General features: G+C 31.3%; 9 protein-coding genes across 9 annotated transcripts; 2 read left to right on the forward strand and 7 right to left on the reverse strand.

Annotated features, from left to right (window-relative positions):
• Nucleotides 1–108: 108 nt before the first annotated feature.
• Nucleotides 109–3,396, reverse strand: SCDLUD_000945 (uncharacterized protein; the record flags this gene model as incomplete). The annotated part of the gene is made up of 1 exon (XM_046079936.1): nt 109–3,396. One exon carries the CDS (start codon nt 3,394–3,396, stop codon nt 109–111), a length of 3,288 nt encoding a protein of 1,095 aa, XP_045937247.1.
• A 534-nt stretch (nt 3,397–3,930) lies between these two features.
• Nucleotides 3,931–4,887, forward strand: TSR3 (ribosome biogenesis protein TSR3; the record flags this gene model as incomplete). Its single annotated transcript, XM_046079937.1, has 1 exon — nt 3,931–4,887. The coding sequence occupies one exon, from the start codon at nt 3,931–3,933 to the stop codon at nt 4,885–4,887; it is 957 nt and encodes a 318-aa protein (XP_045937248.1).
• A 404-nt stretch (nt 4,888–5,291) lies between these two features.
• Nucleotides 5,292–7,298, forward strand: NPR2 (nitrogen permease regulating protein NPR2; the record flags this gene model as incomplete). Its single annotated transcript, XM_046081452.1, has 1 exon — nt 5,292–7,298. The coding sequence occupies one exon, from the start codon at nt 5,292–5,294 to the stop codon at nt 7,296–7,298; it is 2,007 nt and encodes a 668-aa protein (XP_045937249.1).
• A 37-nt stretch (nt 7,299–7,335) lies between these two features.
• On the reverse strand, nt 7,336–10,380 carry CIN8 (kinesin motor protein CIN8; the record flags this gene model as incomplete). Its single annotated transcript, XM_046079938.1, has 1 exon — nt 7,336–10,380. One exon carries the CDS (start codon nt 10,378–10,380, stop codon nt 7,336–7,338), a length of 3,045 nt encoding a protein of 1,014 aa, XP_045937250.1.
• A 799-nt stretch (nt 10,381–11,179) lies between these two features.
• On the reverse strand, nt 11,180–12,094 carry UTP23 (rRNA-binding ribosome biosynthesis protein UTP23; the record flags this gene model as incomplete). Its single annotated transcript, XM_046079939.1, has 1 exon — nt 11,180–12,094. The coding sequence occupies one exon, from the start codon at nt 12,092–12,094 to the stop codon at nt 11,180–11,182; it is 915 nt and encodes a 304-aa protein (XP_045937251.1).
• A 481-nt stretch (nt 12,095–12,575) lies between these two features.
• On the reverse strand, nt 12,576–13,556 carry SCDLUD_000950 (uncharacterized protein; the record flags this gene model as incomplete). Its single annotated transcript, XM_046076813.1, has 1 exon — nt 12,576–13,556. One exon carries the CDS (start codon nt 13,554–13,556, stop codon nt 12,576–12,578), a length of 981 nt encoding a protein of 326 aa, XP_045937252.1.
• A 768-nt stretch (nt 13,557–14,324) lies between these two features.
• On the reverse strand, nt 14,325–16,049 carry PRB1 (proteinase B; the record flags this gene model as incomplete). Its single annotated transcript, XM_046079940.1, has 1 exon — nt 14,325–16,049. One exon carries the CDS (start codon nt 16,047–16,049, stop codon nt 14,325–14,327), a length of 1,725 nt encoding a protein of 574 aa, XP_045937253.1.
• Nucleotides 16,050–17,696: 1,647 nt separating this feature from the next.
• On the reverse strand, nt 17,697–19,199 carry FUM1 (fumarase FUM1; the record flags this gene model as incomplete). The annotated part of the gene is made up of 1 exon (XM_046079941.1): nt 17,697–19,199. One exon carries the CDS (start codon nt 19,197–19,199, stop codon nt 17,697–17,699), a length of 1,503 nt encoding a protein of 500 aa, XP_045937254.1.
• An 808-nt stretch (nt 19,200–20,007) lies between these two features.
• On the reverse strand, nt 20,008–20,361 carry SOM1 (Som1p; the record flags this gene model as incomplete). Its single annotated transcript, XM_046079942.1, has 1 exon — nt 20,008–20,361. The coding sequence occupies one exon, from the start codon at nt 20,359–20,361 to the stop codon at nt 20,008–20,010; it is 354 nt and encodes a 117-aa protein (XP_045937255.1).
• Between the last annotated feature and the right edge of the window lie 381 nt (nt 20,362–20,742).

Below are 20,742 nucleotides of genomic sequence, written 5' to 3' on the forward strand. Positions count from 1 at the left end.
ACCATAGTTAGCTTTACTTTTTATTAAAAAAAAAAAAGAAAAAAAAAAAAAAAAAAAAAAATATTTGTATGTTTACACAGTGTACAGACAATATAGGAGAGATAAGGCTTATAACTTTCCAATTCTATCTTTGATTTGCTTCAACTTTAAGAGCTTTCCCTTTTGAGATACTAACATTTTCTTGCTAATGTCAACAATTACCGTGCTAAACAAAAAAGTATTTTTTGATGCCATAAAATTATTAATTTCTTCAGCCAAATTTACATGTTCATTGCGTAGCTGTGTATCAATCGTACGTAACTTTTCAAATGCATTCTTGAGGCTAATATAAGCTTTATTCTTATACATTTGTCTATTTTCCTCTAAGTAATCTTCTACCATCGTAGGCCATACCTGACCACCACTTTTTTTATAGTCCGGGTTTGACCGATTATATTGCTTTTCATTTTCTAGATATTCTACATGTAAAAGAAACCAGCTTTGAATCGTGGTTGTGGTTGATTTTTGTATTTTAGTAATTAATTTTTCAATGCATATATAAAAAAAATTTACCGCTAGAATGGATTCTGAAAATGGATAATCATGTAATTTCAAAATGTCGGTTTTAAGCGTTTCAAAAGTAGAATCAAAAATCTTGCCGTATAATGGTTCCATAATCTTTTTTAATAAGATATAATCTGATTCGACTATATCTTTCATTTTTAATGGATAGAAAATTAACAGCTTTTTCAAAATTGATACCTCTTTTTTTAAATTGTGCAATTCATTTATTGCAAATCTTAAAAACATTTTAATGCTCAGAACTTCTTCATTGTTCATCAATTTGTACTTAGCACTTGGTACATGCCTTACGGACTTTTGAGCATCAACTTCGTTGACTTTTTGTTTTAAGTACTTAACCATTTGATGATCGTTTAATAGCAATCCATCCAGAAAATCCTTGTCATTTAAACATATTCCAAAAACAATTTTATCCCAGTAACTAAATATCTTGTTAATTTGAAGTTTTCTAAAGTCACCAAGTAGCATTTCACTTTTTTCCGTTGATATAGGTATATTGTTCAAAATTATATCATGTGACAAAAAAGAATACTTGTACTTTTTTTTATGGAGAAAGACAAATGCCTTAAAACATTTTAGACTATGCTTGGTCACAAGAACCTCTCTATTATTTCCCTTTAAAGACATAGATAAGACCCAAGTGGTACCTTCCAATCTAAGGGATAAAAAGACAGGCTTTCTCTCCATATCCTTAAACGGTATTATGTTTCTACCCAATATATCCATTATCACAGGCGATTTCACAAAATCAAAGCAGGACATGCCAATATACTTTTTTGGACTATCTACTCTTGCGTGTAACATGACACGATCATCTGTTACGATATCTCTAATATTTTGAACCCTATTATATTTGGAAAATACCATTAATGGAGTCATTCCAGAGGAGTTTCTCGCATTCACATCAATGTTTTTTAATTGAAGCACTTCTTTTAAGTTGCTTTTCAAAATATGTAAAAGGCTGTTCCCCTTCTTATCCACATGATAATAGAAATCAAAAGATAAGTGCTTCAGTGAATAGGAGCTGATGCAAAGCCTTAGTGATATGTCTACAAGTATCTCATATTGGGGATGGTCATAACTTCGAAGCAAAGAAAATAATGGAGTATATCCCAAATTATCTTTAATATCCCAGTCGAGTAACAAGCCAACTTTTTTCAAGCCGTTTAGGTCAAATCCAAAATAATGACCACACGTCCTGTTGGTTGAGTTTTCTGTGGCATTGATAAAAACAGACATTTCCATCTTCGTGCAGTTCTCACATAACAAATTCATTATAATTTCTGTCATTTTGGTATTTTCGTATTTTAGACTTTGTAAAAGTAGAGTACGATTGTCCTTATCTCTATCCTCTAAGATATCTTCCAATGCAAAAAATTCTGGATTGCTTTCATAAACCCATGTAAAAATGTCACCCCCATATTCCAGATTTTGTGAACAAAGAGAAATAAACGATTCCCCCTTAAAAGTCCTTGTTTTAACCAAAAATTCAACGTCTGTTATTACTTTGTTTCGATCTAAAAACATTTTCAAGTCGTCTAATTGGCCACCCTTCACAATTTCCCAAAAACTATAAACACACTCACATATAGTTAAAATCCCGCCTTCGTCTCTCAAAGACTGCTCTATGAAGGATAAAGCGCCGGCATAAGTTGAAATAGCATATGCGGCAGGACCAAATGAAACAGTTTCCTCATATATACTAAAATGTTGTAAATAGATTAACTGCTCATATAAAGAATGGCTATCAGATCTGCATAAACATAGAATTAGCAAAGAAAGCAATGTGTCTGCATCTAAAAATTCATCTGCTGAAAGACATTTAAGTACTTTTAACAATAACTCACATTTTTCTCTATGAAGCTTTCTTTTTGAAATCTCCTTAATTAGTAAAACAGCTTTGTCTATTCTTCTTTCATAATCTATAACAGTTTTTAATGAAAATGCACTATCGTTGTTCTCCAAGTATAAAGGAGTTGATAAAACATTTAGTGATATTTGGCTAATTGCAGACAAAAAAATCCTATCATTCTTGGTTACCTGTTTTATGATACTTATTATAGGTTTGTAACAACACTTTTCTACATATTCTGAGACTGTTTCTTGTAAATTAGGAAGATCTTTAAATTCTTTTTTATTTTTACAAAACTCTATACTTTGGTCAATTATCCCTGAGAAAGCTTTGGATATTTCATCAAAGCTATGTTTTTTGTAGGAATGCTTCAGTTCTTTCAATTGAAAGTCTAAACTGGATTTGAGACTATTGGTCACATCCTGGTGAAGAGCTAGAAAACGCTCAAATTTAAGGGTTTCCCCATTTTCAGTTTCCTCTTCTTCTGAGTCTAATGGATTGTTTACGATTTGTATATTTTGTGGCAACAAACAATTCAATATGTTATTATTGTCTACTAGACATATATCTATGAATAAAAATAAAAAGTGAGAATCAGCAAAAAAATAATCATTAAAATTCGGGAAATATTGGACATCAAGTATCTTTATCCTCCTGACGTTATTCAGTATTATATTAAAATCACTTATTCTTATGTTGCTTTCCTTATTATTCAATGTTTTGTACCAATTATTGTTTGGATCATCTGAAGTTACCAGTATATGGGAACTGACGAATTCTTCGCATAGTTTTATAGGTATTTGTGAATGTGTATCGTACTTTAATAGTTGCTCAAATGGTGGGACTAATAGTATAAAATTTTGGAATTTCAATTTTTCAAAAATTTTAGATAGAGGTGATGTTTTGGGATTAGGACAATTGAAAAGTGCATTAATTAGTGGATTTAATAAAGTTGGAAGTTGTGGCAATCTATCATTCGACATCGAACCACCTAATATTTATATACGATTTTTGAGTAACTCTAAAGTAGCAGGTCTATAACAGTGCTAAAGAGTAGGAATAGGATATTATTAGTAACTGTAACGTATACGTATATCAATTATTAAAATGAACTTGTTTTTATGCTTTGCAGTATTTAATATTTAATCTTACCAAAAGATAAAAGGTAGTTTTATATGTTAAAAATTTCTGGTATTAAGCTTATAACAGGAGCAGGGATTGTATATATAACATAATCACGTGATGATATATCACTACTGACGAGCATGTTATATCCATGATATAAACTTTTTGTATCGATTCAAAAAAAAAAAAAAAAAAAAAAAAAAATTCGTTTTTCGTTTATACTTTTTTTTTTTTTTTTTTTTTTTTTTTTCATTCTTGCGTGTAAAGTTTTAGTTGAAGTTTTAGTTGAAGTTTTAGTTGGAGTTTTAGTCGAAGTTTTAGTCGAAGTTTTAGATCAAGTTTTTTTAAAAAAAAAAAAAAAAAAAGAAAAATCAATCAGAACCAAATAAACCATGGGCAAAGGCAAAAATAAAAACCATGATGATAAACCAAGATCCTCACGTGGATCAAATGGCCATAGTATAAGACATAATCATAAGAGAATGGAAATGAGACATACTGGTGGTTCTTCCATTTCTAAATTTCCCGTTAAACTAGCCATGTGGGATTTCGATCATTGTGATCCTAAAAGATGCAGTGGGAAAAAATTAGAAAGATTAGGGCTAATAAAATCGTTAAAAGTTGGCCAAAAATTTCAAGGCATTGTTGTATCACCGTCAGGTAAATCAGTGGTTTGTCCGGCAGATAAATCAATAGTAGAGGAAAATGGGGCTGCAGTGGTGGAATGTTCTTGGGCTCGTCTAGAGGAAGTTCCATTTGAAAGAATAGGTGGCAAACACGAAAGATTGTTACCTTATTTGGTTGCTGCAAACCAAGTCAACTATGGAAGACCTTGGAGGTTGAATTGTGTTGAGGCTTTGGCCGCTTGTTTTGCTATTGTCGGACGAACTGATTTGGCTGAGCAATTGTTATCTAATTTTTCCTGGGGGTTAGGTTTTTTGGAGTTAAATAGAGAATTACTTGAAATCTATCAACGTTGTACGGATTCGGACTCTGTGAAAAAGGCAGAAGAAGAGTGGTTAGCTCTAATAGAAAGGGAACATGAAGAGCGTAAAAATCAATTAAGAAATGAAGATCTCTGGTCAACAGGGAATGTCAATAGAAAACCAAACCATACAGAAGATCACGATTTATTAGAAAATAGCGACGATATAAATTATAACACCGCCAACCTTGAATTTGATTCATTAGGCAATATTGTTGCCAATCCAACAAAGGAGTTAAAATATGATCGTTTGGGTAATATAATTGAATCTGATACTTTGGATGAACAGGCTGTGGAACTTCAAGAAGAAGAAGAGGAAGAAATTCCAACTTTGGTTAAGAGTGTTGATAATTTACGTATATAAATTGAGAAAAAACTTGTATTATTATTTCTGACATTTTTATTACTATTTTATCTATGTTTTGTATCTAAATTATCTTAAGTGGAACTGGATAAAATTTAATCTTCTTTTTTTTCTTTTTTATCCTATGTAAAAAATGTGACTTATTATTAATATCCTTTCCCGTACTATTGCACACAGATGGACTTTTTATTGTCAGCTTTTTTTATTTTTTTTTTATTTTATTTTTTTTTTATCTTCTCTCCTGCTGTAATATTTTCAGTCCACTCACCTGTGTCCTTTAACCTTGTCACTATTAACTACTTCCAATGATGAGCTAATTGTAATCTGTTTTTGTTTCTACCCCCCCCCTTTCCTATCATTGTTTGTTACACATTTCCAATTTAAAAGGCTTAAAGAAACTAAGCATGAGCTTAAAATTTGATGATATCCAACCTATACATACTGTTTTTTACGCAGTTTTTCATCCCATGGAAGGAACAAAAATCAGTTTTCAATTTCCAGAATCTAACCTGAGCAAAGCAAATGTAAACTTTAACACTATAAAAAACTATGTTATTCCCAAGCCGCAGTTATGCAACAAATTATTGACATTCAAATACGGGAATTACAGGATTGTAGGCTATCCTGTGAATGTAAAAGCTCCTTATTATGCTAGAAATTCGTTTAATTTTAATTTTGTTTACGTGTTTCCATATGATTGCGCAACAACTCCTTACGAACCGTCCATTGAAAGATTGGGCAAAATGTTTAGTGTTTTGGAGGAACAGTCCCAAATTCTCTCAAAGGCCGAGATGGATCCTGTTTATTTTCAGGTAAAATCCAATAAAATCAAAGGGCTAGACGATATCAATACACAAGATAAATCATCACCAGATGTCTGTAGTAATACTACTAATGAAAAATATAATGATATCATAAATGAAATTTTGGGAGGATCGCCTCAATTATGTATACCAGACTTTTTAACTAAGCTTTATCAGGATTTGAATAACTATTCAGAATGTTTGATTCCAATCGATCCAGGTAACTCGATCGATATAAAGTTGTTTCCATTATTAGCACCACCTACTGCCTCAGTATCTGTAGAAGATGTTCCTATAACAACTGTAAACTTAACCAAACTAATCGATGCGAACTGGGACCCAACCATGCTAAAAATTGTCCCATATATAAATGGGGTCAACAGCATAGCGAAAATAGCAAAAATAAGCGATAGTGATGTGAATTTAGTTATAGAGTGTGTTAATCATTTGATTTATTACAATTGTGTTTTGATCCTTGATATATTTCAGTTTAGCAATATATATGCGCCAACATCTGATATTTCCAAATTTTTAACCAACCCTTTATTAGCAAATGAGTGTCAAAAGTATATTATAACAAGAAACACCGAATTTTTGTCGTTAGATTTCAACAAAAAATCTAGTTTTAGTCAGCAAAAGCCAACAATGAGGACTCTCCATTCAAGCAGTACAATAAATAGCAACACTAAAAAAAGATTGCCATCAATATCTTCTAGTTCCTCGAATTTTGACAATAAGCTTTCTACCTCCTCTTTGTCATCAACCTTCTCCAAAAACAGAAACTCGTTAGACTTTAGCGTTACAAGAGATGATTCCAACAACACAATTTTGTTGCCAACAAAATCATGCATATTTGATTTATACAGATCTCTATCTCAGGGGAAACTTTTAAAAGATTGGTATAGAGAAAATATACAGACACTAAAATCAAATAATATTGATATCAGGAGATTTATAGTATTTGGCATTACAAGAGGACTAATTTACAGATGCTATTCGTATCCGCTTTTAAAAAACAGTGTTGAATTGTTTAATGTGATTAATATTAATTCCGAAGATTTTAAAAAATTCATGAAAAATAAGAAAAATAAGGAAAAAAAACTATTTTCAACAGCCGACATTAAGCCAGATATGGAAACTTTTTCTACTTTAAAAAAACAAAATTCTGGATCTATTAATAGTAAATTGACAGCAGAGTTAAGACCCGAAAACATTGCCGACGAGATATTAAAAGAGGTTTACCAGAAACTGAATAGCAAAAAGCAAAATTTGGAAAATGAAAGACGAATTACAAACCCACTCTCCATTCTTCATAGCACCAGAAGTAATAGTGATCCAAGTTCCTCTGCAATTTCTAGAGAGCGATCACAAAAGGTATCTAGAAGAAACAAAGTTCTGTTTGACACTATTTCTAACGACAGTGACGCAGGAGAAGGATCGATCAACACAGAGACAAAGGAGAGGGATTCTAAGGACATAGAAATATTAATAAAATGTCTTCGTAATGCAGATTCTATGGATCGTATTTGTACAGTATTACAAAAAGATAGAGAAGAAGTAGAAAACTTGCTTCACGATATTTCAACTTATAGTTTAGTAAATAGCTAAATTATAATAATTGTTATACATTTTTTTTTTTTTTTTTTCACTCTATAACTTTATTCCTTTTGTTTAGAATACCCATTTCGCTTTCCTCAACAATATCAGATTTAACATCGTCATCCAATATATGTGTCCGTTTTCTTAGGATGGTAGGGCTTTGTGCTGTATTATTGTGTCTTTTTATGATAGTAGTCTCCCCTGGTTGGTTAACAGATGCGTGCGATATTCCATTCTCTATGGGAACCATTGGTCTCAATGGTGTTTTCCCTGTGGAACCAACCGGTTTTAACTGTTTATACTCTATATGCTTAAGTATTTTGTCTAGGGTTGATTCATTTTCTTTGTTTTTGTTGTCATTATTTTCTATCAACTTTTCCAAACTATCACCCATATCCTTGATATTTTTTCGAATTGATTGGTAATGGCCCAAGTTCGATTTTAGTTCTAATTTCATCATATCTTGTGACGAAGATAACTCGTTTAAACCAGAAAAAAATCGGGAACCTTCTTTTGCATCGCTTAATTTTGCACATTCTTTATCTAAGCTATCTAATTGGATTTTGACCAAGTTTTTAAATTCAGCATTCGTAGTTTTGTTTTTTTGAAGTGTTTCTTGGATGCAAGTTATTGAATTTTTAAAATTGATTTCAAATTTATTATTTAATGAATCAGAATGATTGATTTTTTCTATAGTCTCATCTAATTTCAGTCTTGTTGGATTTAATGCTTTGTTTTCAGAGGCAACTAAATCTGTTGTTATATGCTTCAACGAGTCCATAAGCATGGTTTTGCTGTTTTGTAAATGATCTTCCATCAATTTCTTCATACTAGCCAATAATTCATTAGAATCTTCAGTTAAATGAGTATAGGTTGTCAATAATAATGGTGATATAACTGCTTCACAATCCACGTTAAATAGATCTTCATTCAAAATATAACGGAATTCGTTACAATATTCACTTATTTCGCTTAACCCGGTAGTAATATTACATATTTGCTTTGCTGTCACCTGCTTTAAATTTTCAATATGAGAAGTAATATCATCAAGATCTTTGGTTGAAACATCCACTTGAGTGTCTACCACATTTTGAATTTCTTGGACATTTTTAGATTTGATTTTCTGAAATGTTTCCATGACATCTTTTTTTATCGATTCGATTAGTGTTGTTGTGTTTCGAGGGCGGTCAGCAGATGAAACGATCACTTCCTCTACCTCATGTGTACCAATGTTTGTTTCTAGTATGTCTTGTATTCTCGATAAATACTGATCTATATTACCTTGTATTTCCCAGAGGGTATTATCTAAAATTTCTTTAATCCTATTTTTAGAATTTCTCTTGTCTTCATTGTAATAATTAACAGTATCCTGCATCAAAGTTATAGCTTCGGCCAATTGTTTGGCATGGTCTACCAAATTCTCTTCGTTTTTATGTTGTTTGTCCATTTTTTCATATATGTAATCAATCACTGTATTTAATTCCAAAATTTTTTTTTTTTGAAGCTCAAGTTTTCCTATAAACTTTTGCTTCTCTTTTAAATATTCCTCATTCTGAGACTTCAAATATTTTATCAACCTCTTAGCTTCTATGACTTCTGTTTTAGAATTTTCATAATCCCTCATCAATTCATCATAATTTTCCGACTCTAAATAAATCCCCTCTTTATTTTTAGTGTTATACAAATCTGCCTTGAGCTTGGAGAGTTCGGTAGCTAAATTTTTTACTAGTATGTCTTTTAAAAGAAGTTCACCCATTTCCGGTTTATTTTTAATGTTTTTGGCCTTGGTTGCATATTCTAAGGTACTACTTGTTTCATCAAAATTCATCTGGGCTGGTGATATCGTGGCTATCAATGCAGTTTTGGTATTCCCACCTAGAGAGTCTTGCAATAATCGTGTTAGCTTCGATTCTCTAAAGGGGACGTGTGGATTTTTGTCAGCCAATGAATTTATTACTCTTCCTAACGTTAATAGACTTTGATTTATCGAACCAGCTTCTTTAATTCTCTGGTTTTGTGCTCCCGATTTATTAATGTTTTCTGAGCCTGCTAAATCTACTAAATTCATTTTTGAAATCCTGTACATCTCATCGCGATCATTCGTTTTTTTGTACAACAGTATCGTAAATATAGTGTGAGATCTACTTGAAAAATCGTTCATTTTGGTGGATGCTACTTGTCTTAATTTTAAACCTCTTTGTAATAACCTGATTCCTTGCTGCGCCGAGCTTATTTCAAATTCTTGTAAATTTTGTATGTAAATGCCAGTGTCATTGTTTCTTTCTCTGGTACCATTAGTCGTGGCATTATTGTCTTGAAATGATAAAGATGAACTGTTTCGACTGCTGATACGGCTAAGACTAGATCGTCTGCTGTTCGAGATCGAAGGTGTGCTTCTAGTAAAACTTTTTCTCTTCATTGTGTTATTAGCAGCATCAGTATTATGAACATATCTTTTGGCTTTATAGGTATGATTCCTACTATTTTTAGGATTTGAATCAAAAATTTTTAGTTTCTTAACATTGCTGTCCGATATAGTCGTTGATATTGGATACGCTAACAAATCTTTCAATTCTTCATTGTATAGCTCGATGAAAGAACACTTTACTATGAAATCTGAGTTTTGCTGGTCAGATTTTAAATGGTCAAAAAGCTTGAACAATATCCTAGGTATAATTCCAGCTTCATCAACTAGCTCTCCATTACGCAAGTTTTCATCCCCCGTCATAGTATATGTTTTCCCAGTAGATGTCATACCATATACTAGTACAGTACAGTTGTAGCCTTTGACAAACTCTGTAAAAAGTGGATTTGCAATTTCTTGGAAAATAAGGTTTTGATCTGCACTTGGTCCAAATACTTTATCTACAAGGTATTTTTTGGAGGTGAGTTGTGCCGCTATTCCAATATCGCCAGATGTATTAATTATTACTTCATTCTTTCCCATTATATCAGGTACGGTCACTACAACTGGACTTTTAGCCTCAACCTCACGTTTATTCCTACTTCTGCATCTCACAGCTACAAGTATATTTAATTCTTCTTCGTTTTTATTGCTATTGATATTGGTATCAATTTGTTTAATACTCATGGTTGTATATGGTACTATACAGACCTGGATTTATCTATATATATATATTAGCACCTTTTTATTTTTGTTTTTGCTTTTGTTTTAAACTCTTGCTGGAGGCTGTTTTCTCTGTAAAATTAGAAAAAGATTTACCGTAAAAGTATTTCTAGCATTATTACAATATATTTCTTTTAAATGATATTATAAGATAGACAAACCAGTAAACAAATAACTAGTAAACAGATAATTGATACACATAAAAGATCCAAGCTATAAAAAACGAAGGAAAAAAAAAAAAAATAAAATAAAATAAAATAAAATAAAATAAAAAAATATAAATAAATGAACATTGGCTTAACGCGTTTTTTCTTTTCCTTTTTTTGATGAAATCTCTCTTTATTTCCGTACAAAAAAAAAAACAAAAAAAAAATTGGCCCCATCATTAAAACCAAACCACAAATTGAATAACAATTACGAAATAAAACTTACAAGAAATGTGTGAAAATATATTGCCTTTTTTTACATATGGCAAAATTCTCACAGCAAGCTTTTGTAATCTTGTTTTATTTATGTTGCTTTTCAATCAATTAATTAAAAAAATCGTATGTCTATATATCCATCTGTTATACAGAAATAATATAAAAATCCAATGGTCTCGATTCAAGCTATAAAATAAAAACGTAACATCACCATAGATGATCATATATATTTAAAAACAAAATAAAAAATGCATTAGTTTAATAGTTAGAAGCATTTCCCCCCCCCCGTTTATATTCTACACAGTTATTGCCAGGGTACATAAAATACCAGTCCACTATTCTCAACTCCTTTCTTTTTTATCGTTCTCAGTAACATTGGGACTGACACCATTTTCATCATCCAAAGTGGTGGAATTAGACAAAACAGTGTTGATGCTTTTTGCCTCTGTATCCGCAATGTTATTTCTCTTTTTATGGTGTTTTCTCTTTCTCTTTTTCTTTACGGGTTCATCAGTTGTATTTTCATTTGTAGAACTCTCGCTTTCCTTTGGAATGGTTTCTATAACTTTATCTTTATTTTCAGTAGTTATGTCATTCGAAATAGCCTTTTTTTGTTTTTTTTTAACGCTTAATGGATTTGGACCTTTACGTCCATTTCTTTTCCTCTTCAAAATGTTTTCTTTATCATCGATGTTATTATGATCGCTTTGAAAGTTTAGTCCAGCATTTTTAGAATCATTTAAGCCAGAAGTCAATTTTTTTTCTTCTTGCTGAACATTGAACCTATTACTAGCATCACTTAATGGTTCCATGACCATAACACTCCTATTCATATGAATAATAGGAACCCCAGGAATCTTTCTCAATTTTCTTCTTAACTCGACATTTTGGGAGCATACAACATATCTGTGCTTATTTTTGTTATCTACATTAACAACACTGAGTATACAATCTTTAGGACTTTCTGGAGCCTTAATGGAGTGATTACAACGACGTCTTTCAAAACTTTTGGCTTTATCAATAACTGTCTGATCAGCTGCTTCATACAATGCTTGGATACAACATTGTGTAATCATTGGCTTAATTTTTTCGGCATTTAAAGTTTTTTTTAAACCTTTTATTAAGTCAAAGGATGTTTGACAAGTGTCTAATATGATTTCATTATCAATTAAAATTTGGTACGGTTCTCTAAATTTGAAAGCGTGGCTATAAACTAGCATTTGCTTTTTGTAGGCTTTAGCTCTCTTTTGACGCATATTTGTTATTTTTAGTTAGCTGGTCTTTTTTCTTTTTTTTTTTTTTTTTTTATTTTTGATTTTGAAGTATAAAGTTATGTCTTCTGAATGGAGAAAAGTAAAAGTGTTGACAAGAATAAAACAACTAAATATACAAGTTTTTTGTATCCTTTTATTATTATTATTCTTACTGTTTCTCGACATTTAAAAAGCAAAACCAAAAAAAAAAAAAAATAAAAAAAAAAAAAAAAAAAAAAAAAATAAAATAAAATAAAATAAAAAGAAAAGATGAACTAAATTATATATATATATATATATTTTTTTTTTCTCCGCGAAAAACCAAAAATGTTAGACACGTCTTCAATAAATAAATAACCTTCAAAAACCACATGCTTGTCTCCCAATGAGAAATAATTTAATGCAGTCTAAAAAAGAATAACGACAAGATATTATTTTCTTTTTTTATGTCTATTCTCGACAAGCAGTGCAGTAAGACCCAGTACTACTTATTCTCACTATTTCTAATTCCAGTAACGATGTTGTTGTTATGCTCATTCGTACGAATATTAACACAAAAAGATCGAACTATATCGCCCAAGTGTTCCAATATTCTATTTATTTGGAAAATAATAAATATTAAAAGAACAAATTTGATTAACTTGGAATGTGTTGATAATGTAGGAAACCATTTATCAATCAAAACATTAATTCTAAGAGATAACTTGATAAAATATGCTTCAAAAGTGTTGTATCTAGCAAATATCTTGTTTCCATCCGCGTCATTCAATAATTGACGTTGTTCAATATAAAGATTTGCGCTTTTACATGTTTCTAAATCATTTGCATTTTTATCAGGGTTATCAGAGGAAACTTTATTTGAAGTTTCATTCGACGAAGAAGGAGAAGATCTTTCCGTTTCTTTTCTTTTACCATTTTTGTCTAGGTCTTTTGCACTTAATTTGTTTTCTTTAATGATATTAATATTGCTAGGAACGGTCATTTTTCTAGGTGGGTCAAGTTTCTTAGCACCTTTGTACGTTTTATTAATATTTTTTTTGGTGCTACCATTATTTTCGTCGCTATTAATATTATTCACATCAACAACATGCAATTCTGGTCGTTTAACCTCAAATGTGTCTCTCTTCTGTCGCTGTAATTCATGTTGTACCAAAAAATTATTATTCTTATTATTCTTATTATTCTTAATGTGTTCACGATAATGCTCTTTTATATTACCATTTTGATAAATCATTGAAGAGGTGACGGTTCCTTGAAATGCAACGTATGGTTCTGGAAGGGAAGGTTTTGATATTGGGGGTGCAGGTGGTATTCTTTTTTGCGCTATACTAAGGGGAACATAATTATCTTTCAAGGTAAAATTATCTACATCTCTTTGGGGATATGGGACCATAAGCCTTCTACCACTGGAGCTTAAATCTTCACTATCATCAGTAACGTTATTGTTCATATATTCATTAGGCATTTGTTAATTAAAAAATTGAGTGTGTTATTTATCCTTGTTAATAGGATGTTTATGGCAGAGATTATCAAACGAGGTTTCAAAAAAGAAAAAAAAAATAAAAAAAAAATTAAAATAATAATTTTGGCTTTAAATGCATTCATAATCCATTAAAGGTTAGATTCTTACGTATACTAATAAACTTAAGTTACCCCCATCAACACCTTGTGGCCGAAATATAACCAAGGATGTTAACAAGTGGTATTATTGGGAGCCTGGATAACTTCTAGTCAAAAGACAAGCAATAATATCAATTAAAAACTATTATAATATTAAATAATAATTATATAAAATACTTGTATGTATATAAATTCCACCAAATAAAATAAATCCTAGTAACAATAAAACATAACGATAATAACAACGGAATGACACGATTTGCTAAAAAAAAATAAAATAAAATAAAATAAAATAAAATAAAATAAAGGCAAAAGTTAAAAGGACAAAGATGCTAAATTATAAGAAAAGCAAAATAAAAATAAAGCAAAAATCTCTAAATTATATCATCAATAATAAACTGTTAAGGGGAAAAAAAAAGGCAAAAAAAAAAAGAAAAAAAAAAGATAAGCTAAATTTAAAAACAGCATATATGAATAGTAGATCTTCCTGTACCATTATAAAACTCCCTCTAACTCATCTAAAAGTTTGGCGAATTAACCACAGTATCCACTTGCCACTCTTTCCTCTCATTCATCTGAGCCATTGCTTTCATACCCATGCGTAAAAGGAAATTCAAAATAATCTCAAATCCTCAAACAAATGTCTAACTTCCTCAAAAATGTTATCAGTCTTGCCACCTATAGAGTCCACCAAGGAGCCCAAAGTTTCTTGCAAGCGACTCTCATCAAGTCTCTCCTCGTGTTCCCTCTCATTACCAATATCTTTGCCCCAGAAATCTGACAAATCTTCGCCACCACCGTTAAAAATTAACAAGTTTGGTGTTTCAGAATCAATATCACTCAAAACATCCTTAGTAGCAAAAGATAAAACCTTCTTTTTCAATAAAGCTGGTGTGATCTTAGAGGAACCTTGGTAATATGCACTATCAGAATCCGGCTGCAAGGACAAATAATAAGTCAATAAACCAGCAACGTGTGGTGAGGCCATAGAAGTACCAGACAAGACAGCAGTAGCACTGTCGGAGCCAATATATGTAGATAAAATATTCAAACCTGGAGCAAAAACATCCACACAAGACCCCCAGTTAGAGAAATAAGCTCTGTCGTCACTCAAAGTGGAAGCACCAACAGTAACCGCATTTTCAGCAGCAGCTGGAGAAGTGTTACAGGCATCTTGATCCTCATTACCAGCAGCAACAGCAAAATGCAAACCAGCTTTAACGGCAGCGTTAACAGCCAAGTCCAAAGTTGGTGATTTGCCCCCGCCCAAAGACATGTTAGCAGTGGAACCCTTGAATTTTTTATTATTCTTTTTAACTTCAGAAGTGTGCGATTCAGCTGCATATTCAACACCTTTAATGACATCGGACATAGTACCCGAACCATTTGATCTCAACACTTTGACAGCAACGATCTTTGCCTTCTTGGCAACACCATAGCTGTTTGAACCAATCGTACCGGCACAATGAGTACCGTGTCCATTTCCATCGATGTCCTCATCGTCATATGGAATGGTTTTACCCCAAACGGCTCTACCATCAAACTCAACATGTTCCACATTGACACCTGTATCTATGACATAAGAAGTGACACCTTCTCCGGCATTATCATCAAACAGATACTTATTGAAACTGCCCAAATTCAATTTTTCACGATGAGAGATACGAGCTAAACCCCAAGGGGCACCATTTTGGGTATCAAAATCATTGGCATACACCATTGAATCTTGTTCAACGTAATCGACAAAGGGGGTTGCACGAATAAAATCAACAACTCCCTCGGTGAAATATCCAACATAACCAGATAATAAACCATCTCCAATAGAGAAAGAATCTTGAATACCACCCTCCTTAACTATGGCTTTGACTCCATACAAATCATCTGTTGTAGTAGAAGTGAAAAAGGGATCGTTTGGTGACAAGTTACTAACAACATTCAAATGGACTTCAGAAATTAGTTCCTTATGGAAATCAATTTCTTCTGCAGAAATGCCCTTTTTAAAAACAATAATGTAGCGGTTTGGAATAATTTCGTTTTTGTTACTATTAGTGTTTACAATAGGAGCTAGTTTAAAGTTCTTTTCGCCCTCGGCATCAGCCATATAAACATCAATTGTATTCTTACCCAAAGCAGCCAAAGCAGAGTCCAAAGAATCATACTCAGAGTCGGATTCATCATGATGCTTGCCCTTCATAAGACCGCAACCCTCATGTTTAGACTTGTGCTTAGGACTGTCTTTAGCAGCAGGAACAGAAGTGGAGTCGATTTCTGGAATAACTAGAGCACTACCTAAAGCAACCAAAACAGACAAAGGTAATAACGTGTTTGAAACTTTCATTGTGAATTAAACGTGATTTTGAATTTATTATTTTTTTTTTTTTCCTTTCTTTTTCTTTTTCTTTTGTTAATTGTCAGGAAATATAGACCAGCTATTTATTTGCAAATATTTTGGTGGTTTTTATTTTGTTATAATTATTTTTTTATAATTATTTTGTTTTTTTTTTTCTTTTCTTCGTCTGAACTAATTTTTAGTCTACCGTAAAAAAAAAAAGGGGGGGGGATAGATTTGATGTTATATAAATGATGGTTTGTAATGTAATATCAACGTCTATATTAATATTACTAGTAACAAAAAAAAAAAAAGGTTTATTTATTTTAAATGTTTGATATGTTTTTTTCTTTTTTTATCTTTTTGTTTTTGCAGAGGAAACTATAGTGATAATGCTTTATGGAGATTAACTAATCGCGTCTAAAAACTTTAAAGAAAAAGAAAAAGAGAATAGGTTAAGAGTTGAAAACACTTTAAATATCTTCTGTCTTTATATAATGTATTTTTTTAAAAAAAAGAAAAAAGAAAAAAGAAAAAATAAAAAAAAATAAAATAATCTAATTTAAAATTCGCTTATCTATCTTTTTTAAGGGGTGCTGTCTGTAAGTGGAGGATAATAAATAGCTTTATAGTAAAAATAGCTCTATAGTAAAAATGGGTGGCAAAAAGCCTATCGGAGTAAATATTTTTTGTTAGTAAAAAAAAAAAAACTGGCGTAGAGTTTATACATAAGAATAAAAGTAAAATAAGAACAACGAGAGAAGGGTTAAAGGAGACGAATAACAACTGTATTACTCTTCTGATAATGCTCAACTAGAAAAATGATAATTTGTTATTAAATGGTATAGTAAAACTAGTACTCATTCTCTTTATTAAAATAAAAAAAAAAGGTGATAGCAGGTCTTTAGCATGATGTGTGTGGGTGTGTAAGTTTTATTTTTTTTTTTTTTTTTTTTTTTCTTACGTTAACCCCTAATATATAGTACCACTAGGGCAATATCTGTGGTAATTGTACTATCAAAATTAATATTATTATCATTACCAACGTCATTATCTAAAAATAGCAAATAAAAGCAAACATTACAAATTGTATATTATCTCATCTATACATACATGTAAAGATAACAAGCATCAATTTATCATCCCAATCCTCCATATCTTCGTAGATCATTATTGCTATCATTACTTATAAAACAAAATAAAACATTTTTAAGTCAGTAATCATGTTTTTGCTTATTCTTAACTTGTTATTGTGGTCATTAAAAAGATACTAAATATTACAAGCAAACAAAAAACAAAAACAAAAAAAAAATAACCTCTTCCTCAAAACATGAGTCAACCTCATTTGAACTATTTCTATAATATTATATATGACCTCATACACGCCACCAGAAAGACAAAAGACATCGTAACAAAGATAGTGAACATGGGCGTCCTACTTATCTTCTTTAGTTGAACATAGTCAAACATAAATATTTTAATTAAACAATACCTCCAGCTGTTTAAAAAAAAAAAAAAAAAAAAAAAAAAAAAAAAAGGAATATCACCATAATAACAACTATATATAATAATAATAATAAAATAACACTAAATACATAACAAACTAATTACAATAATGACTCATTATAAAGTAAAAATTGGCAAAACCCAGATCGTTCATGGTTTTGGTCCAATCATTTTTTCTGGAACAACCCATTCGTCAAATTCCTTCTCTGTCAAAACACCCAACTCTAAGGCAGATTCTTTCAAAGTAATACCCTTGTGGTGAGCATTTTTGGCAACTTTAGAGGCAGCATCATAGCCGATCTTTGGATTCAAAGCAGTAACCAACATCAAAGACTCATGCAATAATTTGTTGATCTTACCGGTATTAGCCTTGATACCATCAACACAATGGATTTTAAATGAGTGACAAGCATCGGCCATCAACCTAATAGAACGCAATAAATTAGCAATCAAAACTGGCTTGTAAACATTCAATTCGAATTGACCACCTGCACCGGCATAGGTGATGGCAGCGTTATTACCCATGACTTGAACACAAACTTGGGTCATGGCTTCGTTCTGGGTTGGGTTAACTTTACCAGGCATAATGGAAGAACCTGGTTCATTTTCTGGCAAAGCCAATTCCCCGTAACCACATCTTGGACCAGAACCCAAGTATCTAATATCTTGAGCAATCTTGAATAAGGAACAGGCAACAGTGTTCAAAGCGCCAGAAGCCTCAACAATAGCATCATGGTTGGCCAAAGCTTCAAACTTGTTTGGAGCAGTTTTGAAATCAATACCGGTCTCCTTGGAGACTTCCTCAGCAATCTTTTCAGCAAAACCAATCTTGGTGTTCAAACCAGTGCCAACAGCAGTACCACCTTGAGCAATGAACTTCAAGTTAACTAAAGAATGCTCAATACGACCAATCCCATTGGTTAATTGTTGAACGTAACCAGAAAATTCTTGACCTAAGGTCAATGGAGTAGCATCTTGCAAATGGGTCCTACCAATCTTGACAATATCTTTAAATTCCTCAGACTTTTTAGCCAAAGAATCTCTCAATTGAGTAAGCTTTGGTAATAAGTCATGAGTAATTTCAGTAACAGCAGCAATATGCATAACAGTTGGGAAAGTGTCATTAGAAGACTGAGATTGGTTGCAATGATTGTTTGGGTGAATTTGCTTAGAACCCAACTTACCACCTAATAATTCAATAGCTCTGTTCGAGATAACTTCATTGGCGTTCATATTACTCTGAGTACCAGAACCAGTTTGAAAGACAACTAGAGGGAAATGCTGGTCCAATTTACCAGAAATCACTTCATCGGCAGCTTTCTGGATAACTTTAGATATACTTGGATCTAAAGTACCAAAGCCTTCATTAACTCTGGCAGCAGACTTCTTGATAATACCAAAAGATTTGATAATTGGTTCTGGCATTCTTTCTCTTGGACCACCAATCTTGAAGTTTTGGAAAGACCTTTGGGTCTGAGCACCCCAGTATTTATCAGCTGGGACCTTGATTTCACCGAAAGCATCGGTTTCAATTCTAAATTGTTGTTGTAAAGATGTATTAGTAGTAGATAGCATCATTCTACTGATCAAAACAGTATGCTTGTTGTTGATTGACCTTAAAAAATTGGTTCTTGTGGTAGTATTTCTTAACATTTTTGTTCCGGATAAATATCTTGTTTGTCAAAAAAGTAAAAAAAAAAAAAATTTAGAATATATTATTAAACCCGTAGACCGAATTTTTTTTGTTTTGGTTTTTTTTTTTTTTTTTTTTTTTGATACTTTTCCCTGGTAGTTTCTAAGTTTGTTTTATTATCTACTAAAACAAAAGTAAGAGCTTGTTAAATAAACATAAGAATACTTAAGTTAAGGGGAGGGTAGGAAGATGGAAAGAAAGAAAAAAAAAAAATTTAAAAAAAAAAAAAAAGAAAAAAAGAAAAAATTAAAGTCATTCTAATCTTAACTCAGACTAGGGTGGATATATATATATATATAAACCAGAGTGGATTGTTAAGAAATGCTATGAAGGCGGTTAGACTCGAAAGAAATTATATAAATCTAAACAAAAATGGAAACAAGATCTACTAAAAGGATAAAGTGTTTTCATTATATATATAATATATATAAGTGTGAGCGTATATGTGCGTTTAAGGGATGCATGCATGTGTATAATATAATTTAATAAAAATAATATTTTTATTTTCCCTTTCGTCCTCTTTTGTCTCTGCCAATTAAATAATTAATATATGAGAACCAATCAGGAAACAAGCTAGATGAATTGTTGCTTTGTTAAAATATATCTTTTTTTTTTTTTTTTTTTTTTTTTTTTTTTTTTTTTTTCGCCGAGGCCTTGAAAAAAGAAGCTTATCAGTTTTCGGTTCCGAAATCGGAATATTCATTACTGGCTCAATTGAAAGTTTAAAAAGTTGGTAATTGCAACAAATCAATGAACATAGAGCCATTATCATCTTTTTAACTCTTCATATAATGGTAACTTTTTTACGTTATCTAACAAATTGCGATCATTAGTATCTAAATCAGTAATTTCTACTCTATTAATAACAAGAGCTTTTTTAACACTAACTCTACCTTCTACCTTTTGCTTAACTTTTTTCCATGTTCGACACTCTTTAAATAATCGTGTAAATGGTATACACACAAATTCTCCTGTGTATCTATCAAAAGTACACTCATTCTGAGATAGCTGCTTAATTATACAATCATCATTAGACACAAAGGGATTGTTATTCTTTTTATTGTTGTTGGTTAATTTCTCTACAACTTGTTCTTTGGTCCAAATAGGCGTTAATGGTGCCATAGTTTAAAAATACTTTGCTTCTATTTAGCTACTTGAGTCTAATACTATAATGGTTACAAATATGATAAGAGGGTTTAAAAAAGAAGAAAAAGAAAAAGAATTTTGATGATAGTGCTATCCTAAATGTCAATTGCTACATAAAACAAATTCTCTTTTAAACTTTTTTTTTTTTTTCTATTATTTTAAATACACGATAATAAAATATCATCGTGACTCGTACAAAATAACAATACAACACGTGATATAATCAATATTATATCCCAAAATGGAAATACCGTAAACATCAAATTTCCTGTATTTTATCATTTTTTGCGTTTTTGCTTTTTTTTTTTTTTTTTTTTTTTTTTTTTTGTTTTTTTTTTGTTTTTAGTAAAAAAGAAT

This window comes from Saccharomycodes ludwigii, chromosome I (assembly GCF_020623625.1).
Source record: "Saccharomycodes ludwigii strain NBRC 1722 chromosome I, whole genome shotgun sequence".
Taxonomy (NCBI): Eukaryota; Fungi; Ascomycota; class Saccharomycetes; order Saccharomycodales; family Saccharomycodaceae; genus Saccharomycodes; species Saccharomycodes ludwigii.